Source organism: Tinamus guttatus, unplaced genomic scaffold, assembly GCF_059628265.1.
Source record: "Tinamus guttatus ecotype Peru unplaced genomic scaffold, ASM5962826v1 Tinamus_guttatus_pri_ptg000617l, whole genome shotgun sequence".
Taxonomy (NCBI): domain Eukaryota; kingdom Metazoa; phylum Chordata; class Aves; order Tinamiformes; family Tinamidae; genus Tinamus; species Tinamus guttatus.
In genome coordinates, this window is record NW_028289151.1 from 263,100 (window position 1) to 282,514 (window position 19,415).

General features: G+C 46.4%; 2 protein-coding genes across 3 annotated transcripts; both read left to right on the forward strand.

The window, feature by feature from the left end:
- The first annotated feature begins 2,113 nt into the window (after window positions 1–2,113).
- On the forward strand, window positions 2,114–13,161 carry PBX4 (PBX homeobox 4). 2 transcript variants are annotated; one of them, XM_010221793.2, is made up of 9 exons: window positions 2,114–2,316; window positions 5,420–5,493; window positions 9,467–9,708; window positions 10,048–10,238; window positions 10,521–10,656; window positions 10,933–11,089; window positions 11,322–11,428; window positions 11,826–11,912; window positions 12,467–13,161. In XM_010221793.2, the coding sequence occupies exons 1-9, from the start codon at window positions 2,114–2,116 to the stop codon at window positions 12,557–12,559; spliced, it is 1,290 nt and encodes a 429-aa protein (XP_010220095.2). In that variant the 3' UTR covers window positions 12,560–13,161. The 2 variants fall into 2 exon arrangements, with proteins under 2 accessions (XP_010220095.2, XP_088391250.1); XM_088535124.1 differs by having other exon boundaries at window positions 2,216–2,316; window positions 11,826–11,927.
- Window positions 13,162–13,488: 327 nt separating this feature from the next.
- On the forward strand, window positions 13,489–17,327 carry DSN1 (DSN1 component of MIS12 kinetochore complex). Its single transcript, XM_088535152.1, has 12 exons — window positions 13,489–13,517; window positions 13,608–13,723; window positions 13,895–14,227; window positions 14,639–14,712; window positions 14,887–14,959; window positions 15,276–15,363; window positions 15,693–15,752; window positions 15,829–15,900; window positions 16,020–16,167; window positions 16,533–16,620; window positions 16,709–16,764; window positions 17,133–17,327. Exons 1-12 carry the CDS (start codon window positions 13,489–13,491, stop codon window positions 17,325–17,327), a joined length of 1,332 nt encoding a protein of 443 aa, XP_088391278.1.
- Window positions 17,328–19,415: the final 2,088 nt, after the last annotated feature.

Sequence of the window (19,415 nt, forward strand, 5' to 3'; positions counted from 1 at the left end):
TATAGGAGCAAAGCCAAGTTAAGACTTGGTGAATTAGCTGCAAGAGGAAGCCAGGGAGGAGATGACAACGCGTGTGATGAGATGCAGCAGGTCACAGCCCACAGGGATCTTTGCAAAGGACACTTTTCAAGATCCACCTTGGAATTAAGCCGGCAGCCTCCTTCCCGGCAGGAAAACCTTCCGGGACCGATGCAGCCGTTTTGCAGAGCGCTGTGGCCACAGGGAGGCAATGCAGGGCAGCTTTGCTGTCACCCCGTGTCTTCCCGTGCTTTGCCCGGTGTCCCCTTCTCCCCCAAGAGCACCCCCAATACCCACCATGGGGCCCTCCTTGAAGACGGAGCGGACGTGGTCCATGGAGTCGGGCACGGAGTGTTTTCCCTGGAACTGCTGGGGTAAACGGCCAGTGGAGGACTGGGAAAGGCAGACTGGATGGGAGCTGAATGGGATAACCCAGCAGTGTAGTTGCTTCTACTGAGCGTGCACTTCTGCAGATCATCATGGCAATTCTGCGTAGCTGAAGCTCAGATTCTGCTGGAAATTGGCCGTGCTCTTACAAAATACATTTTTTTAACGGCAGCCACAACAGGAACCTAATTCTGCCCACTTCTGGCTGAGCAAGGTGGGAAGCAGAGCTATTTTCGGTGCCATCACCAAACACACAGGGCTCTGAACCGGAACATTTGCCATTCCAGGAGGGATTCCTGTGATGACCCGAGAGGCCCTTCCGCATAGTGCAGAAATTCCCAGCAGTAAGGCTTGGATCATAACAGGGATGAATCGCCATGCAAGTTTATGCTCTGTAAATGTAAGTCTCAGCTTTTAACTTGTCAGTTGGCGTGCGAAGCCCCGGCTTTAGTTTTCAGATGATCTCCCCTCCACCTTTTTTTGTGCTGACAGCAGAGAATTCACTTGCTAATTATACCCCAGCCCATTTCCTATCGAAAGGTGCAGGGTGATTTATCAAAGGGCTGGAAACAGCTCCCTCTATTCCCTTGGCTGCATCAGCAAGAACTTCTACGAGACAATTTAGTTCCTTGTCATCTTTTAATCCAGCTCCCTTTTCCTCTGTAGTCAGTATGTGAATGAGGGGAGATGGTTTATTAATCATTTTAGCAAGAGACTTGAAAAATACAGCATTTCCTTGGTGGCGTTTGCTGTAGATCTGATTGGTCAGCATTCCCAGAGCAGTCGGAGAGCCACAGGGTCATGAACAGCCCTTGACGTGGGAAAAGGTGCTCCTTCCTACATTCCGAAGAGTGGGAACACACAGAGCCAGGCTTTTGCCTTCGGTTACCTTCTTTGGGATTTGAATGTGTTTCTAGGAATTGGATTAGATGCTGCTTGAAAAGACTGAGAAGACTTGTGTGAAAATAGGGGGTCATTCCCTTGCTGAGGTCATGGTGTGAAGCCGGGCACATCCTTGGGCAAAAACTCCCCGTTTTGTGCTCTACCACTGTGACAGGCGCCGGATTTTGACGGTGCTCTAAGACTTACCCACCAAGAGGCTGTGAACTAGATGCCTGCCTATGGCTATAGCATAAACCCTGCTGGCACTGCCACTTTCCTGACGAGCCGGGCGGTTTTTGGTGCCGGAGGGTTGACGTTTGAATCGAAGCCACGAAGCACCCTGCAGGGAACCATAATGGCCAATTTAAATAAACTTTTTCCGCCTTGTTCTGATGCGGGGAGGAGGGCGAGGGCCACAGCGGCGCTGCGAGGCGGGACTCGCCTCCGTGAAGCCCAGGGAAGCTGCTGTGGGGACCGGGGCTGCAGAAGCGCGGGCAGCGCTCGCGCCCGAACGTTGCGGCTTTTTGTGTGGAAATCGCTGCGTTTTTTGTGGAATTCTCTGCGTTTTTTGTGAAATTCCTCGCGGTTTTTGTGGAATTCGCTGCGTTTTTGGCGGAATTCGCCCCCCCCCGGCGGGGGAGCGGCCGCGGGGCGGGCGGAACCGGCGCGGGGCGGTTGGCGGCGGCGCGAGGGGCGGGGCGCGGGCGGCGGGTCACGTGGCGCGGCGCGGGGGCGGGGCGGCGCCGGGGCCCTGTTGTGCGGGAGCCGCTCGGGCCGCGCCGGTACCGCGAGAGGCGGCGCGGGGCGGCCCCGCCGCCCGCCCGCCATGGAGGACCCGTCGCGGCTGCTGGCGGCGACGCACGGCGCCCCCGTGGCCCTGCCCGGGGGGATCCCGCCGCCTCCCGCCGCCGCCGCCGGCGACCCGGCCGCCGCCGCCCCCCCGCCACCGCCGGGGCCCCACGACACCGGCGACGTCCTGCAGCAGATCATGGCCATCACCGACCAGAGCCTGGACGAGGCGCAGGCCAGGTAGCGGCGGGGAGCGGGGCCGGGATCCCGCCCGCGCCGTGACTCAGCTCCGGGAGCCCCGCAGGGTGGGCGGCCTCCGCGGAGGCGCCTGTCACCGGGTGCTCGTCGCGAAAAGTTCCCCGGTGGCGACGGGTTTTGTGGGTTGTTCCGTCGCTTCTGTCTGTTCGGGGCGCGTTTGAGTAGCCGGCCAGGAGGCTGAGGTGGGTGTTGAATTTTCGGGCTGTTTCAGCGCAGGCGGTTGGTAAATAAATCGCCCAGGGTGTCTGGATACAGACGCAAGTTGTAACCCTCTTCCTGATTAAAGGTGATACCGTTTGTGTGTAACGTGTCCTACAACCGGAATCACAACCGGCTGCTGTCGCCAAGGAGCAGAGCGCTCAGCACGGAGCTCGGTTTTTGCTTGGAGGTAAAAGGAGGGGAGTTAAGTGCCTGTGTGGCCCGTTGGACCCGGGCGCGATGCGCCCGGGATGCGGTTACGTACCCCAATACCAGCTTCTTGTCCCTGCTACCGTCTCCTCCTGCTCCGAGAACTCAGTTTCCCTGTAACCCTGTTAAAAGGAAAAAAAGTTGAGGGTTGCATTCACTTTTCCTCTCTGGACGTGCTGTAAGAGTCCAGTTGGCTTTATTGGGGTGTAAATAACTGTGGTGAATAACGTGACCTGGTGTAAACTTCTCCGCATAATTCAGCAGCTTTCGGTTTATCCCTTTTGCCTTAGAGGTGTCTCTGCCTGTGATTGAGTCTGTGTAATTAATTACAACTGTCCTGCACAGGGCTCCCAAACTCCCCACCAGATCAGCTTGCAGTGGCACTACTAAAACCGCGCTGATGGGGCTTCTTTTTTTTTTTAGAAAATAAAACAAAAATAACAGGATTTCTCTGCCTAAAGTTGGGCCGTGTTGAGGTCCACCTGTTGCTGTCATATCCTGGCAGTGACTCAAAAGGGACTAAAGTGGCCAAAACAGTAAAATGTATCTGTGGAATTGCCATGGACAAATACTAGACTCATAAGGAATGAGTAGAGGAAAAAAAATGAATTATTTCTGTAAAAATTACGCCAAAGTTTTGTTTAATATGTAGGGAAATTAAATTGGTAGATAGGACTTGCTTGGGGTTAACTGTATTACTGGCCTGTGGAAGCCTTTCTGGAAAGGCTTCTGTTATGGAAGATTGATTCAGAGATTTGGGTTTGTTTGGTTTTTTTTCCTCACGTTTCATGGCTCTGGAGCAATTTTCTATATTGGTAGAAAAACCCCAGGACCTGCTAGGCTGCTGTCAGCAGTAAATGTAAATGCTGTATTTTCATTTATTGCTGCTGAAGTAAGTAGTCTCGTAACTTTTTGGTAGTGTTTTTTTTTTTCTCTTCCTCTGGCACTAAATCTCAGAAATAATAGTCTGCAGTTCCTGTGTAGTTTGTATAGGAATAGACTTGCTTGTATGTTGCATTGGAGAAAAGAAACATGCAGGTCTTAAAGATAAGACACTTAAAATGTCTTTCTTTAAGGTACTCAAAAAACCCCTTTCCAGGAACTTCAGTTTAAAATAATAGTTGAATAACGGGTTTTAAAAAATGGCTTGAACTATATGTTTAAGTTAAATTACCTTACCTGTGCTTATTGCTTTAAAAATAAATGCTGTTAAAATCTACTTGAAGCACAGCAGACTTAAGGGCCCCCAAATGTTAAAGCTCCTTTATAATATTTTCATGTGCATATGCATTAAATAAGCTCCTCTATTCTAGATGAGAAGTTTTAGTTTAAGAAGCCTGTAGCTCATTGAGAAAAGTTATTGCTGAGAAAATAAAGCTCCAGCCTGGTTTAACAAACAGCACAAATGATTCAGCAACATGGGTAGGGATCCTTGCAATTCCTGCACCTGAGTAAATGACAATCCTACAATAACTGCTTCATTTGTCGGGGATTAACCTTATTATTTTGTATACATAAATAGTCTGCATATTGAATATTAGAGGGTCTCTTGGATTGCTTTAGTGCATATAGATAAATTTTAAACTGCAACCTGAAATGTGTTCAGTTAAAGTTTTATTTAAACTAATCCTTGATACACTCTTTTTCTTTAATGCTACTAGTAAACATGCTGCATTGGGTTACTGTTCTGCACAAGATTAAGTGGTCATATTAATTATGGAATTATTTCTGGGATGCTACCTTCTTAGGCCTAGTATCTCTGGCTTGTAGCTTTTACGTATAGAGCCTGACTTTTCAAACACAGACTGAGAGTGTAATTTTAAGGCTTGAAATTACTTAATTTCAGTCTATTTATTTATTTATTTTCCCTCTCTCCTTCCCCCTTCCTCTTCCCCTCATCAGGCAAGGACAATAGACTCCACTAGGCTGTCTTCTCAGCTGCCTTTGTTCTCAGGCTGTTTGTCTTTGGGTTGATATTATCAAACATCTAAGTAGATTAATTGTGGGGTTATTTTTTGTGTGTTTTTTTTTTCTTTTTTCTTAACCTCTTTTGGCCATATACTAAAAGAAACTGGCTGACTGACTTCAACTTCTGCTGCTGTTATTATAATCTAATATTCTGTTATTCACTGGCAGTTTAACCCTTGCTGTAAGGGAAACCAAACACCTGTATAGAAGGGTTTCTTGTTTGCTGGAGAAGTGACTGCTTTGTAAGAATAAAGGCCATTTTGTATATGTACAAAAATCATCAAAGTACTGAAACATTGCTATAAAAATAATTTTTATATGTCCTAATTACAGAGGAGGTCACAGGAAGCGAAAAAAAAAAGGCTTTTTTTGAGGCATATGTTATATATGTTACCTCTTTCCATTTCAGTCAGTGGAAATTAGGCATCTAACTGCTAGTTGCCATTGAAAATGGATGAGGGGGTAGATATCTTCGAAAAACACTGTGAACCCTCCTTGAGAAATGCCAGTGTTTTCCCCTAGATGTTGATTACCACAATTCAAGTGTGTTTTCAGCTGAGGAAATATATCAGCAGAAAGTGCAGATGTGTTTCCTCATCTTAGGCACTAACCTGCTGTTCCTGAAGCGGGTCTTGGTTTGCTGCAAGTTTTGATGTCTTTCTCTGTCTTTGCAGTCGACACTTACTCGCTCTTTCTTCTTTAATTTCAGAAAACATGCCTTGAATTGTCACAGAATGAAGCCTGCTCTTTTCAGTGTGCTGTGTGAGATCAAGGAAAAAACAGGTTTGTTGACGTCTGGTTACAGCTTTCTCCCCCCAAAAAAATCCAGTGACAAGCTTGACTTTTGTTTAAGTCAACTTGAAAATAAAAGTATATGAAACTTTGATCATGTTTTCAAGTGAATGACCAAAAATCCTGTCCTCTCTGATGCCCTTTTCATCACAGGCAGCTCTGAGGCAGACATGACCTGCTCCCTTTTTAAAGGGTTTATTGCATATATTGCATTTTCATGACAGTATCTTATTTTTGAAGAAAAGTGGGATAATAAAAGTTTGCGGGAGCTGTTTGGAGATGCCTTCATGTCCATGTTGCCTTCACTTCCTTGATCCTTAAAAGAGGATCCTTCACCTCATTTATTTTCTGCATCAAAAGCTACTTTATGTGTTTTACTGATTGCAAATACAACTTCTGTGAGCTGGATGCTTGCAGGAACAGATTCTGATGTCTTGGTTATGCTGGATTTGTTTTGGTCTCAGGTTTTTTTGAATGTCTGATGGTCTGTCTATTCCTTATTTAAATTATGGGGAGCAGATGTTATGGCTTCAAGCAAACAAAAGCCTGGACATACTGTAGCACAAGGTTTGGGCCTTTCTTTGTGACCCAGGCACACAAGCTTCTTTTCTAGCTCTCAATCGGTTTAAAACATGTCCCTGATGCCCCCCTCTTCTGCCCCCCTTCCAAATCTTTTTCCTTCTCTTTGTTGGAGTGTTAGTGGCACTCACAATAGCTCGGGATAAGCTGTGTGCCTTTGCAGTGGGCAGCCAGCTGAAAGGTGCAGAAAAATTCTGCCTGCAAAGTGTTTATCAATTAAAAGGGAATTACTGTAATTTAAATGGATTTAGCCACATCAAATATTCTATCACGATACTGTTCAAGCCCTAGATTTTTTTTTTCCATATAAGTGTATTTTAAATTTTGATCTAACCCACTCAGTTACAGGGAAAATGGATATTTTCAAATAAATCTTATGTCTGGAGCATATGTAGCTATTTGAAGGTAAACTTAACCCAATAATTCCTTAGGTTTTTAGGAACTCATGCAAGTATTTGGGGTGTTTCTAATCTGTGCAGCAAATACAGCTTTGATATGCTGCTGATTGAATTAGGCTTCAGAAAAGAATTTGAACAATATGAATTCAAGCAGGAAGTAAATTCCGTATTAAAATCAGAATTAAACATCAGTAGGGTTAAAGGTGTGTGTATCTTGGCGCTGAACTTAAATTTCAGAGTTTTTCTTACCAGGTGATTATACTGTTCCTAAGAAAATACTGGCCCCTGATGGGTTTCAAGTTTCCTGGGACAGGGAAGGCATATTCCTACATATTTTGTGGAGCACGTTACACAGGAGGGCTTGAGTCTTGCTCATAGATTTCTGGATGGAGGTTTGGGGTACGTTTGTAGCAGCGTTGTAACATGGAGCACTAAATTTTCTGCAGTCCATTCTTTTTTGTTCAGTGTGCTGGCCCTCAGCTAGGTTAATTCAGTTGGGTACCTTTGGATTTGATTATAGAACTCCATAGAACAAGATTTGAAGCTTGAATTTTAGGAAAGCTCTCTCCTGTTACAGCACTTTGAGACTGACCTGACAGTGTTGTAGTTATTTGCTACATGGGCTGCCAAATTTAAGGAACCCTTCTGTGTGACAAAAATCAGTATTGAGCAGTCACTAGGTGATAAATACTTGGCAGCACCATAGAGGTGACACAATTCTCACCTGGGACTGTTGGCCCTAAGTTACTGTTATTTTGGTTCTAAATGGGTATGTTCTTAGAGATTATCCTGCTGTTCTGTATTACTCCCTTGTGAAGGAAAATCTAGAAAGGAGAGAGAGCCTAAGGAAAATCTGTTATCACTTATTCTGGTAGCAGTGATCTTGTACAGTTCATTACTAAACTGCAAATCTTTAATTAATGATATGTAAATAGATTGTAATGATAGCATTTGCATACTGAGTGAAGCATCACTTCCTTAGGTTGTGATGTATTTTAATTAAAGATTAATTAGAAATGATGGGAATTTCACTCGGCTTAGTATAATTATTTTACATATTTGATGAATATCTTGTAGCTGATGTGCAAGGAAATGCACAATATTATATTAGTGCATCTGACAGGAATGGCTCTTAAGGTTTTTTGATCCATGGCAGGGTTTTTTTTTTTAAGCTTTCATAAAAGTGATAGATTGTGAAAGATTTAAGCATCCCGTTAAGCAAGGGCTTTCAAAATCACGCTTAAAACATTGACTGTTTTAGTGGAAGAGCAAACACTTATTCAGTGTTCAGCTGTCCTCTCAACAGGTAGGAAATGGATAATTTAGTCTTAATTTGTACCTTCTTGAAGCTTGTATTAAAAATAGCCAAAGAATTATGTAGTTAAACTTCTATAACTCTGTATATGAACAGTTGGGAATAGCTTTTGTGTGTGTGTGTCATGGTTTTTCCTGCACCAAATATATTCTTTAAGGAGTTAATAGCTTTAATTTAAAAGTAACTTCATATTTTAACTGCAAGGTAAATGAAGGTATAATTATGCAAAAAAAATAACATCAGCCTGGTGCAGTCACTGAAAAATACTAAGTTGCTTAGACTTGTTGATTCTTAGAGCTGCATCGTCTTCACAGTGTTCTCCTAAATAAATCTTTGAACTACTAGGTTGGAAATGCAGCTTATGAGATATTAATGATAGTTAACTCCTCTTTAGTTACTTCTGACTTAGCAGAGCTGGATTCTTCCCCCAAGTTGGTAGAAGTGTTTTTTGTACGTGCTTTTTAACAGTCAACTTGAGATGAGATTATGTGTAATTGATGATAACTAATGTCTAATTACCATAATTAGACAAGTGACATAAAATTAAGCTGCAGCTGGGAGCTTGACTCCAACATGAGGTGCTCTGATATGCATCATAATGTGCACAAAAAGAGGGTTGGCAGAAGGGCATTTAAATAAGAATATGACATAAGGATCTATCCCATTTTATACTTGGAACTCTTATTAAAAAGATTAAGCAGGAAATGACCTTTGGCTTTTTAATGAGTTGAGGCCTTTTGGCAAATGGCAACCAGCAATTTAAAAAATTAAATGTTTTCTATGTTTGTTTTGTTTCCTTAAATGTTCATTCAATAACGTACTGCACCATCAGATGTATGTTATTTTTTAAAGATATTTTAGTTAGTTTAAATTCTGTAGTGACTTAGAAAAGCCCATTTAGTGCTTTGTACCTACCTTTGCTTTGCCTTTTTCTTCTTGCAATGAGTGGGGATGTTTTGGAGAAGATCTTGGTTACTGGGACAGAGCAAAAGTCTGTAACTGCTCCAGATTTCCTCTTTGGAAGTGTGGAGCAACTTCCGTAGAGCCTGCAAAATGTCAAAATTCAACAATTTTACTGTAAGTTTAGTCTTATTGCACCTGGAGTTTTACTGCTTAGATGAGCTGTTCTTTTGCCTATAAAATGGTGGAATTTGTAAGAAATGTATACCCTAAATGTCTTTGTACATGTAGATTATTCTGCTGCCCTCATACTGGAATGTAAGCATAAGAAAGAAAGGTTATGAGGACATTTTTCAAACCAGATTGTTCAGAATTTATTGGGTTTGCTGTGTATTGCTGCATAGTAAAGTTGTATCCCTAGCTTATAAAGCAGCCTAGGTCAAATTCATCCCTTTGTAGATGTCAACGGGATCTTACTGTAGCGTGAGGCCTTAAAACTCTTCTAAACTCATATATTGTTTAAGCCATAGTGACTGAGTAGTCTTTTTATCTGTCTGCATTTGCAAACTCTCCTTATATTTTGCTGTGTCTTGATCTCAGGAATACCCAAGGGTTTTTTTGATGCACTTAGGGCTTCATTAACCCTTTTTCTAGACCTCAAGGCAGAACTCTACGAAAGCCTCTGAAGGGCACGTAAACGCTTTCCCCAATGTCAAGTTGTTCTTTCCCCTTCCAGAAATAACCTCTTGCTTCCCTCTTTATATCCATCTAGTGTTAAGTATTCGCGGTATTCAGGAAGAAGATCCCCCAGATGCTCAGCTAATGAGACTAGATAACATGTTGCTGGCAGAGGGTGTCTCCGGGCCCGAGAAAAGAGGAAGAGGAGGACCGATGGCTGTAGCAGCAACATCAGGTGGCTGTCCAAATGACAATAGCATTGAACACTCTGACTACAGGGCCAAGCTGTCACAGATCCGACAGATTTACCACTCTGAGCTAGAGAAATATGAACAGGTGATCTTTCTGCATGGAAGAGTTTTTATCATCTCAATTTAAAATGATCGTTTTTTCCTTTTGGTTTTAAGAACAGGACAGGAAGTAGAATAAATTCAGATGACTGTAAGGCTATCAAATTCGATTAAGATTTAATCAGTGTTGTAGAAGTAAGGTGTAGATAGAGGGACGTGACATCGAGCTGAAGATAATGAATGTCTGATTTATCTTTGTTGCAGTATTTTTAGAGTAAATAAAGATGAAACATGGGAACTCCTAAAGTTTTGGGGGTATATATATATGGGGAAGTAAATTCTGGGGTATTTTATTGTTTGTCGATACAAATGTATGTGTTTCCAGGCCTGTAGTGAGTTCACTACCCACGTTATGAACCTGCTTAGGGAACAGAGTAGAACAAGACCCATTTCACCAAAAGAAATAGAGCGCATGGTGAATATAATCCATGGCAAATTCAGTACCATCCAGATGCAGCTGAAACAGAGCACGTGTGAGGCCGTGATGATCCTGCGATCACGATTTCTTGACGCAAGGTACTAAGAAAACACACTCTAGTGATAACAGTTAAGGCTGAACATTTCCATTACTTAATGCCAATGATTTCGTGCTAAAACTTAAGTCCTGTCATTCCCAGTGTTGATCTAGTTTAAATATGTAGAACTTGCCGCCTGTTACACTTCCTAAGGAATGCCCGTTTTGTCACCGCGTCCGTTTAATTCAATTCTTATGTTCCTTAAAATCAAGTATATTAGAGCACACCACGGCCTGTTCTCTGGTGCACTGTGTAAATATTCTATATTTACATATTCTCATAGGCGTAAACGACGTAATTTCAGCAAGCAGGCGACGGAAGTACTGAATGAGTATTTTTATTCGCACCTGAGTAATCCTTACCCCAGTGAAGAGGCCAAAGAAGAGCTAGCAAAGAAAGGTGGCATCACCGTTTCACAGGTATGAAGCGTTTCCTTTGCAATTACCTTCAGTAACACTTTTTTGAGCATTATTGTTTGACCCCTATAATTAGCAGTAGGATTATGTTACCAGTTCTTACAAATATACAAGCTTTAGTTATTTTTGAAGTGTTTGGTAGTCTTTTTTCTGCTTGAAGACTAGTTAAAAATGTACTTGTGCTAGTAACTGCAGAATATGGTCGGAAATAGTAATATTTTGATCAAGTACTGATAGGTAATCTTTTGATTAAGTACTAATAGGGGTATCCTTCTCTAGGTTTCCAACTGGTTTGGTAACAAAAGAATTCGATACAAAAAAAACATGGGGAAATTCCAAGAAGAAGCCAATATTTATGCTGCAAAAACTGCAGTGGATGCAACAAATGTAGTGGCTCAAGGCAACCAGGCAAATTCTCCATCTACACCAAATTCAGGCAAGTGAAGATGCCAATGAAGAGCCCCGGGCTTGAAAATCTCAAATTATTTCTTATAACAACATGGACCACAGGCTACTGGTGTTCAAGACCCTCCTAAAACATATTTTTGTTTTAGCAAACTTAGATATACGCAGTACTCCTAGAAGAACTAGGGGTGGTGGATGTAGAGTTTTGTTTCCTTTTTTTCCATCTGTTTTTCATTCAGCAAAACTCGTTCGTTCTTTTTCAGCTTCCTCTGGCTCTTTTAAGATGACAAATTCCGGAGACTCGTTTATAAATTTGCAGTCTTTGACTTCCTACCAGAGCTCCCCAGTGGGAGCCAATGTGCAGTCACAGGTAAATATTGTAAGAAAAGAAATACACACAACAGGATGAATGTTAAAAGCCTGTGCTTTAAGCTTTCTGCTTGATTTCTAAACACGTCTAAACTGCCTAGAATCATTCCTGTACAATAAAAACTATATATGCTATTGTGGGCTTGAGACTAGATTCTGAAAAAAAATACCCTAAGCATTTCTAAATGCTGGAGGATCATCCCTTCAGAAAGGACCAGCTAATACCTTTCTGCGGAGAAAATACCTACAGCCATAAAAAGCTTGTCCTCCGACAGCAAAATCTGTCCCTTATTTAAAGATTTTTTTTTATATTTTTTGGCCCAATTGATATGTACCACTCATACTGCTTCATTTTAACTTAACTTTTTCCCTTATCATTCTGTGGCATCTTGTTATAGATGGATTCCTTGCATCATGTCATACATCAGACAGGAAGATATGACACAATTGTGGGGAATCCTTTGTATACGACGCAGCGCATAGATGTAAGATGTCCTGAGGTATTATTTTACTAGCAACAAAACTGCCTGAGATTTGGTTAATGGATCTATGAATAAATGTGGGATATTTTTCTTCCCTTACATGTTTGGTGTTGATGGGATAGGAAAAAAGTGTTTTTTTTTTTTTTTTTTTTTAATTTAATATACTGGCATTCCATTGACGGAAACTTGATTTAAAACCCTGGCTTTGATTTCCCAGCCTCCTCAAAATATATATATATATATATATATATATATATACACATATAGATATATATATGTGTGTGTATATATATAGATAGTGTATATATACATATAGATATGTATATATGTATATCTTATATATATATACTATCTATATATATACATATATATATCTTCAGTTTGTTCTTGCCTTAAGTACTAGTTTTTTACGGTATGTTCCTAGGCTGTGTTTTCCTAGAGCGGATATTTAGCTACTTGTTTTCATAAGCACTGTCACTTGTAATGTGTAAACATGTGCTTTCTTGTCTGCAGTTTCTTAAAGATTTAATGAAATGATACATTTATTCTCCCTTCAGGCTAATGGCAGCTGGCAGGATGCTACCACCCCTTCATCAATCACCTCACCTGCTGGAGACCCTGGAAGTGTTAATTCGGATGCGTCTAATTAAGTTCTTAGGACCTATTGATGAGAGGAAAGAGGTCATTAGTGTAATTTGTCAATGTTGCTCTTTTGCCAACACTATTGTTTGTACAACTTGACACACAGCTAATTACCTCAGAAAAAATCCTGGAACCAATAGAAGATTGTGATTACAATGATACCTCTCTACCTCTCAGCCTCGTGCAGTTGAGTTCTTTTTACTTATGCCCATTGGGATGTGAAATTGTTTTGAAAGAACTTGCTTCATTTTCCTAACCAAATTCATTTTTTAAAATATCAATTTTATGGTAAGAATCTGAAAGTGTCTCTTCTAGAACTTGGCGTTTGTCTCAAGTTTTACAGTTTAAAGAAAAAAGATGACTTAATTTCCATAAATTTTTTTACTATGAAATCTCTGTTCTAGGTGATAGATACTAACAATTAACCCCCTTGTATTGTAATTGTATGCGTTCTCTGTATTGTAATTTTGTATAGGAAAATAAGCTTTTCTTAAGTAGAGTTCATTCTGAGCTAATTGATCAGAACATTGCTTTACCAAAACTCTCATGGGGCTTTGCTCTTGACTAGGACCTTCCATCCTGTGTCATTTCACCTGATTCTAATTTAATGTCTAGTGTTTAAAAAAAAAAAAAAAAAAAAAAAGAACTTCCCTCTGAGATTTTTTTTTTTTTGCGGTTGTTAATACAAACTCCACCCTCTTCCGTTGAAATTTTATCAAAAATAATAAACTTCCAAAGCCTTTTTTTTTTTTTCTCCTTCCTCCTCGCCTTTTTCTGCGCCTGTCGCAGCGCCGGGTGCTGATAGCGCCGCGTCGCCTCACAGCGAGAGGCGGGAGGGGCGTGGCGGGGGCGGGGCTTGCGCGGCGCATGCGCCCTGCGCGCGGCGGCCAGCGGACTACAGGTCCCGGCGTGCCCCGCGCGCGGGCGCGGGGATTCAATGGAGGCGGCGGGGAGCCCGCGCCGCCGGTACCGGAGGGAGCGGGGCCTGCGGGACGGGGCTCCGGGGCCCTCGGCAGGGCGATCCCGGGCTGCGGTGCGAGCGCTGCTCTCTTGCAGGTCCGAGGCCGCGGCCGAGCAGACGGGGCCCGGGGCTGAGGAGGAGGAGGAGGGCGCGGGGCCGTCCGGCGGCTCCGACGCGGCACCCCCGCGCGACGGGCCCGGCGGAGGGGCAGGTAGGGGCCGCGGTGGGGTCTGTGGCGAGGGAGCGCGGGAGGGACGGGCTGGCCACGAGCGGGGGGCGGCAGCAGCCGAGCGGGTCCGGGGGGCGCCCGGGACAGCCCCTCTCCGCCGCTTTCCCTATCCCGGTTGCTGCTGACGCCTTTTCCGTGCGGTTTTTCCCGCAGAACAGCGGCCCGGAGAGGAGAAAGAGGAGCCCGAGCTGTTTCTAAAGCCATCGGACGTAACCGCCGTCACCAGGAAGAAAAGCCCCTGCGCAAAGGCTGGAGGGGAGAGGAGGAAAAGACCCTACTACAGGAGCCCGAGCGCCAAGAAAAGCTTCGCGCCGAGCCCGGAGAGGATATCTCCATGCAAAAGGAGCCCCAGGAAAGAGCACAGGTTAAGTTCCTTTAACTTGTCTCCAACACCAGTTAGCACCAGGCGCGATTCGTGGCGTCGCTCGAGCCTGATGGGGACAAAACGCCGCAAATCTCTGCCTCCCTTTCACCGGGATATCACTGGTGAGTGTTGTCCTCCTTCCTGTAATTTAACTCTTAAGAAACTTGCTGATTGATAATCTACAAGTGGAAAATTGATGGCGTGGCACAGCCTTAAGTAGGCAGCCTAATAGAGTTGTTCCAAACGTCGAGTTGTTGATGTCCATCTTGGCAGCTGCCTTCGAGGTCCCAGATACTTGCAATTAAAACGGGTAACGTGTTCCATGCACCAGCGCAACGCAGGATCTGTGCCTTTACCTTCACATTTGGTGCTTAAGCTTCGTTCTCCTTGTCTCAAAGTCCCTCTCCCTCTTTTCCCTGCTCCCATCCCAAACTTGGAAGCAGCTTTCACAAACACAGGACCTTGTAGCATCATTCAAGAACATTTTGACTGTGTGTAATTTGGCCTAAGATTACTTGTTTTTGGCTTTTCAGCACTGAGCAAATCAATCAGCCTAGATTTGCCAGAGACAGAGAGACTTTCCATGCTACTGCTGTCCAGTTTCCAGGTGAGGTGCTCTGATATAAAAGTGAACTGTTTTATTTTTCTTTTGATGTGAAATGTGTTTTATACGTGTGTTTAAATGCTTGGGAAAAGAAAATATATATATATAGCCTGTAGAGTTTAGGGAGAATATACTTCAAGGAAGGGGGAAAAGACCTCCTTTTCTGCATTCTCTTAGTTTTCTGCCCAAAAGCTTGAAGATGCCTTGAAGGAGACAGAAGGCTTTAATCCTGAGGCTTTCCAGGCTAATGGTAAGTTGCATTTTAGTATCGGAAAATGAAGATAATGTTAGAACTTAACATGGTTCATCCTTCCCTGTCAACCTCCCAAGGGGTAACCAGCTGCATCGTAGAAAAAAGGGGCTGGTGTATCCAGGAATATTTGAGTGATGTTTTTAAGGAAGAACAAATAGGCTAAACTCAACCTTGGTTGCTCCTTCAGAAACAGTATAAATGTTAACTCTAATGCCGTCTAATAAATGTTTTATTAGTTAGATAGCATTTTTTTTGTCAATATTAGTAACCTTACGGGCAGCTGGCATGAGCAGTGTTTAAACTTTGTCTCTAGTGAGCTCAGTTACAGAAGAGCTGAAGCAGCACTTGCAGAAACTGGAACTTGATGGGACACTGAAGAAGTGTGTGGAGGATCCTATGGGGTAAGGATTTGTCTCGTCCATCACTTGTGGAGTGAAAAATTATTATTTTTCTATTTCTCCTTTTTTATTATTTTTCTATTTCTCCTTTATGGCCTGTCTAAGCTAAATTTATTCCAAATTTTATCTAAATTATTGGACAAATAATATAGGGAATACTTGGAGGTGTGTTATTTTTATGAATTCTGTCCATCAAAAAGAACTTCTCTGCCATATTCTACAATTCTAAGCATTTCCCCTAAGGACTGACAGTCCTCAGAGCCGTGTGGGGCATCAGAATGTCATAGGAATGTTGCATGGAGCTGCACTGACCTCCTGCTTCTGTGTTTTAGGGTTTCATCGGACTCCGCTTTAGCCGAGTCAGTGGCCCAAATTAAGGAGTATATGGCCAGGTGAGATTGCGTGTTAGGGGCCGGCTGTTTTGGGTTTGGCTACTTAGTAACAGCCCCGTTCTCTGCTCTTTTGTAGGTTTTCTACTGAATGTCAAGCTTGGGATCAACTTTTACTGGACTACCAGAAAAACGCTGAAGAAATGTCCAGGTGGGGCCTCTTGCCCTTTATCTTGTGTCTGTCCCGTTTTTGAAGGATTCCCGACAAAAAAATGGCTTCAAATGCTGCCTTGAGCCACATGTAACTGCTAAATGGTTTTTGTTTTCCAGGCGCCTAAAGGAATGCAAGATTAGTGGGGGCAGCTCAGAGCCCGAGAGTTATCTAGGAACATCCCAGGCCGAAGTTCTCGGCAGCAAGCCCAACTACCAGAAGATACTCGATGACCAGGGAGAAGTCTTTACCTGCATGGAGCTCGTGGTGAGCTACCTGCAACTGTTTTTTTGGAGAAAAAAGCATATAGTGTCAAAAGACTTTTTATTGAGTTGAATTTATAGATTAATTAGTGGGATTTAGTTAAAGCAGAGTTGTTATCTGCTTTTTATGGTGAAGTATGGGAGCCAGCATGTGGCTTAGATAAGGAAGGATAGTGGTTCTGGTTACAGAGGAGTTTTATGTGGCTGCAAAGGAAGAAGCGCCTGTTGGGTCAGAGCTGCTTTTAGAGCATCGCACGTGCTGTGATTTAAGAGGACACTTAAGGGAATAATCCTGCTGCTTGGGCAGCACCTCCTTGTTTGTCCTGGTGGCGTTTCCCGGGATTTCACCGGACCCTTTTTCCCCCGTAGCTGGACGAGATGCTCCAGGCCTCGCGGGTGCTGCGGGCGCTGCTGGATGACAGCACCGAGACCCTGCGGAGCCTCTCCAGTAACCTGAGTAAGAGGCCGGGAGCGGAGCCCGCACCCCCGGGGCTACCGGGGCTGCCGCTCTCCCTCACAGTCCCCATCCCGTGGGTCTCTTGCAGCCGCCAGCAGCTTCAGCCACCTGGAGAGGTCCCCGATCCGCAAGTTGCTGAAGGCGGTACCGAGGGCGGCACCGAAGGACGCCTGAACGTCGGAACCGGCGCGCGGGCAATAAAGGCGCGAGCGCGCGCGGAGCCGCTTCCCGCTTCCGCGTTTGAAGGCGCCCGGCGTTTTCTCGGGCAGCGGCGGCCCCTCATTGGGCGAGGCGGCCGCCGCTCAGAGCGCGGCAGCCACTGAGCGCGCGGCGGCGCCGGCGGCAGCCAATGGGCGCCGCGCCGCGCGGGGGGTGGGCGGCTCCCGGAAGCAGCGCTGAGGCGGGAGGGATGGCCGCGGCGCCGGCGCTGAGGTGGGTCCGGGGCAGCGCGGAGGGACCGGGGTTCGCGGCGGTCCCGGTCCCGCCGGCAACTCCTGCTCTGCTCCTTGCAGCGGCCTCGTTCGTCGGGGCAAAAAGGGGCCGGTTCCGGAGTGCACCCCTCCCCCGCCGCTGCCGCCGCCCAGGAGCCTCAGCCTCCAGCCGAGGCCGCCGCCGCCGCCCCCGCGCCCCCGGACGGCATCGAGCGCCGGGACGTAGGTGCCACCCCCGGGGCTCCCGGGACGGGGGGCGGTACCTGCGGGGGATGAACCTGGAGCGGGATGAGCCTGGAGCGGGCGCTGCCTCGTCTCCCCCGTCCCGGGACTCCGTGGAGCAGCTGCTTCCTTGTCTCCCTCCTGGGGCTCCGTGGAGCGGGTGCTTCCTTGTCTCCCCTTTTCTGGGACTCCGTGGAGCAGCTGCTTCCTTGTCTCCTTCCCGAGACTCCATGGAGCAGCTGCTTCCTCGTGTCCTTCCCGGGACTCCACGGGGCAGGTGGTTCCTTATCCCCCTTCCCGGGACTCCATGGAGCAGCTGCTTCCTCATGTCCTTCCCGAGACCCCATGGAGCGGGCGCTTCCTTGTCCCCCTTTCCCGGGACTCCATGGAGCAGCTGCTTCCTCATGTCCTTCCTGGGACTCCACGGATCGGGCACTTCCTTGTCCCCTTTCCCGGGACTCCACGGAGCGGGCGTTTCCTTGTCCCCCTTCCCGGGACTCCATGGAGCAGCTGCTTCCTCATGTCCTTCCCGAGACCCCATGGAGCGGGCGCTTCCTTGTCCCCCTTCCCGGGACTCCTCGGAGCGGGCGCTTCCTTGTCCCCCTTCCCGGGACTCCATGGAACGGGCACTTCCTTGTCCCCCTTTCCCGGTACTCCACGGAGCGGGCGCTTCCTTATCCCCCTTCCCGGGACTCCATGGAGCAGCTGCTTCCTCATGTCCTTCCCGAGACCCCATGGAGCGGGCGCTTCTTTGTCCCCCTTCCCGAGACTCCATGGAACGGGCACTTCCTTGTCCCCCTTCCCGGGACTCCATGGAGCAGCTGCTTCCTCATGTCCTTCCCGGGACTCCACGGAGCGGGCGCTTCCTTGTCCCCCTTCCCGGGACTCCACGGAGCTGGCGCTTCCTTGTCCCCCTTCCTGGGACTCCTCGGAGCTGGCGCTTCCTTGTCCCCCTTCCCGGGACTCCACGGAGCGGGCGCTTCCTTGTCCCCCTTCCCGGGACTCCTCGGAGCGGGCGCTTCCTTGTCCCCTTTCCTGGGACTCCTCGGAGCTGGCGCTTCCTTGTCCCCTTTCCCGGGACTCCACGGAGCGGGTGCTTCCTTGTGTCCTTCCCGGGACTCCATGGGGCAGCTGCTTCCTCATGTCCTTCCCAAGACTCCACAGAGCGGGCGCTTCCTTGTCCCCCTTCCCGCGACTCCACGGAGCAGGCGCTTCCTTGTCTCCCTCCCAAGACTCCATGGAGCAGCTGCTTCCTCATGTCCTTCCCGAGACCCCATGGAGCTGGCGCTTCCTTGTCCCCCTTCCTGGGACTCCATGGAGCGGGCGCTTCCTTGTCTCCTTCCCGGGACTCCATGGAGCAGCTGCTTCCTCATGTCCTTCCTGGGACTCCACGGAGCGGGCGCTTCCTTGTCCCCCTTCCTGGGACTCCGCAGAGCTGGCGCTTCCTTGTCTCCCTCCCAAGACTCCATGGAGCAGCTGCTTCCTCATGTCCTTCCCGGGACTCCACGGAGCGGGCGCTTCCTTATCCCCCTTCCCGGGGCTCCCCGGCAGCAGCCTCAGGCCCTCTGCTCTGCTGCAGGTCACCAGGGAAGCCCGGGGCTCCCCAGGACTCCCCAGGCACCTCCGTCCCCCTCCAGGCACCTGCAGCCGACGCTTCCAGCCCCTCTGCCCTCTCCGGTGAGTTAGTTCTTCCCAAGGGAGCCGCTCGGACAAAACTGCTTCCCTTTCAACAGTTACCAACGTTCCTAGAGGGATATTTTTCCTTTGGTTATTTTTCCCTCGCTTACCTTAATGGCTTTTTTGATACCCTGGGTCAAGCTCTTTCTCCTCTAAACCCACGCTCTCTTTTCCTTTCAGTGATGGATGGAATTCCCTTCACACTACACCCCAAATTTGAAAGCAGCATCAATCCTGGCAAGCGGGCGAGTATTCCTGTAAGCTGCTGCCATGCTGTCGTTTGTCCCAAATCCTAACCTCAACGACAAACATTTAATGCCTTTTTTTTTTCAGGGTGTTGCTACAGGTGTGACTGTTAAGTCTCTTGCTGAGATTGACAGAGAGGTAGGCAGATCATGGATGTTTTGGGCTGGATGCTGGCAGTATTTCCATTTCTGGAATATTCTTGTTTTTTCTTTTCAGTAC

Bases quoted from the DNA above. Each gene is read 5' to 3' on its own strand.
- PBX4 (XM_010221793.2), top strand. From the start codon at position 2,114: ATGGAGGACCCGTCGCGGCTGCTGGCGGCGACGCACGGCGCCCCCGTG. The intron at 10,657-10,932 runs GTATGAAGCGTT...ATCCTTCTCTAG, and splicing joins GTGGCATCACCGTTTCACAG to GTTTCCAACTGGTTTGGTAA. The intron at 11,090-11,321 runs GCAAGTGAAGAT...GTTCTTTTTCAG, and splicing joins TCCATCTACACCAAATTCAG to CTTCCTCTGGCTCTTTTAAG.
- DSN1 (XM_088535152.1), top strand. From the start codon at position 13,489: ATGGAGGCGGCGGGGAGCCCGCGCCGCCG. The intron at 14,960-15,275 runs GTAAGTTGCATT...CTTTGTCTCTAG, and splicing joins TGAGGCTTTCCAGGCTAATG to TGAGCTCAGTTACAGAAGAG. The intron at 16,765-17,132 runs GTACCGAGGGCG...TGCTCCTTGCAG, and splicing joins TCCGCAAGTTGCTGAAGGCG to CGGCCTCGTTCGTCGGGGCA.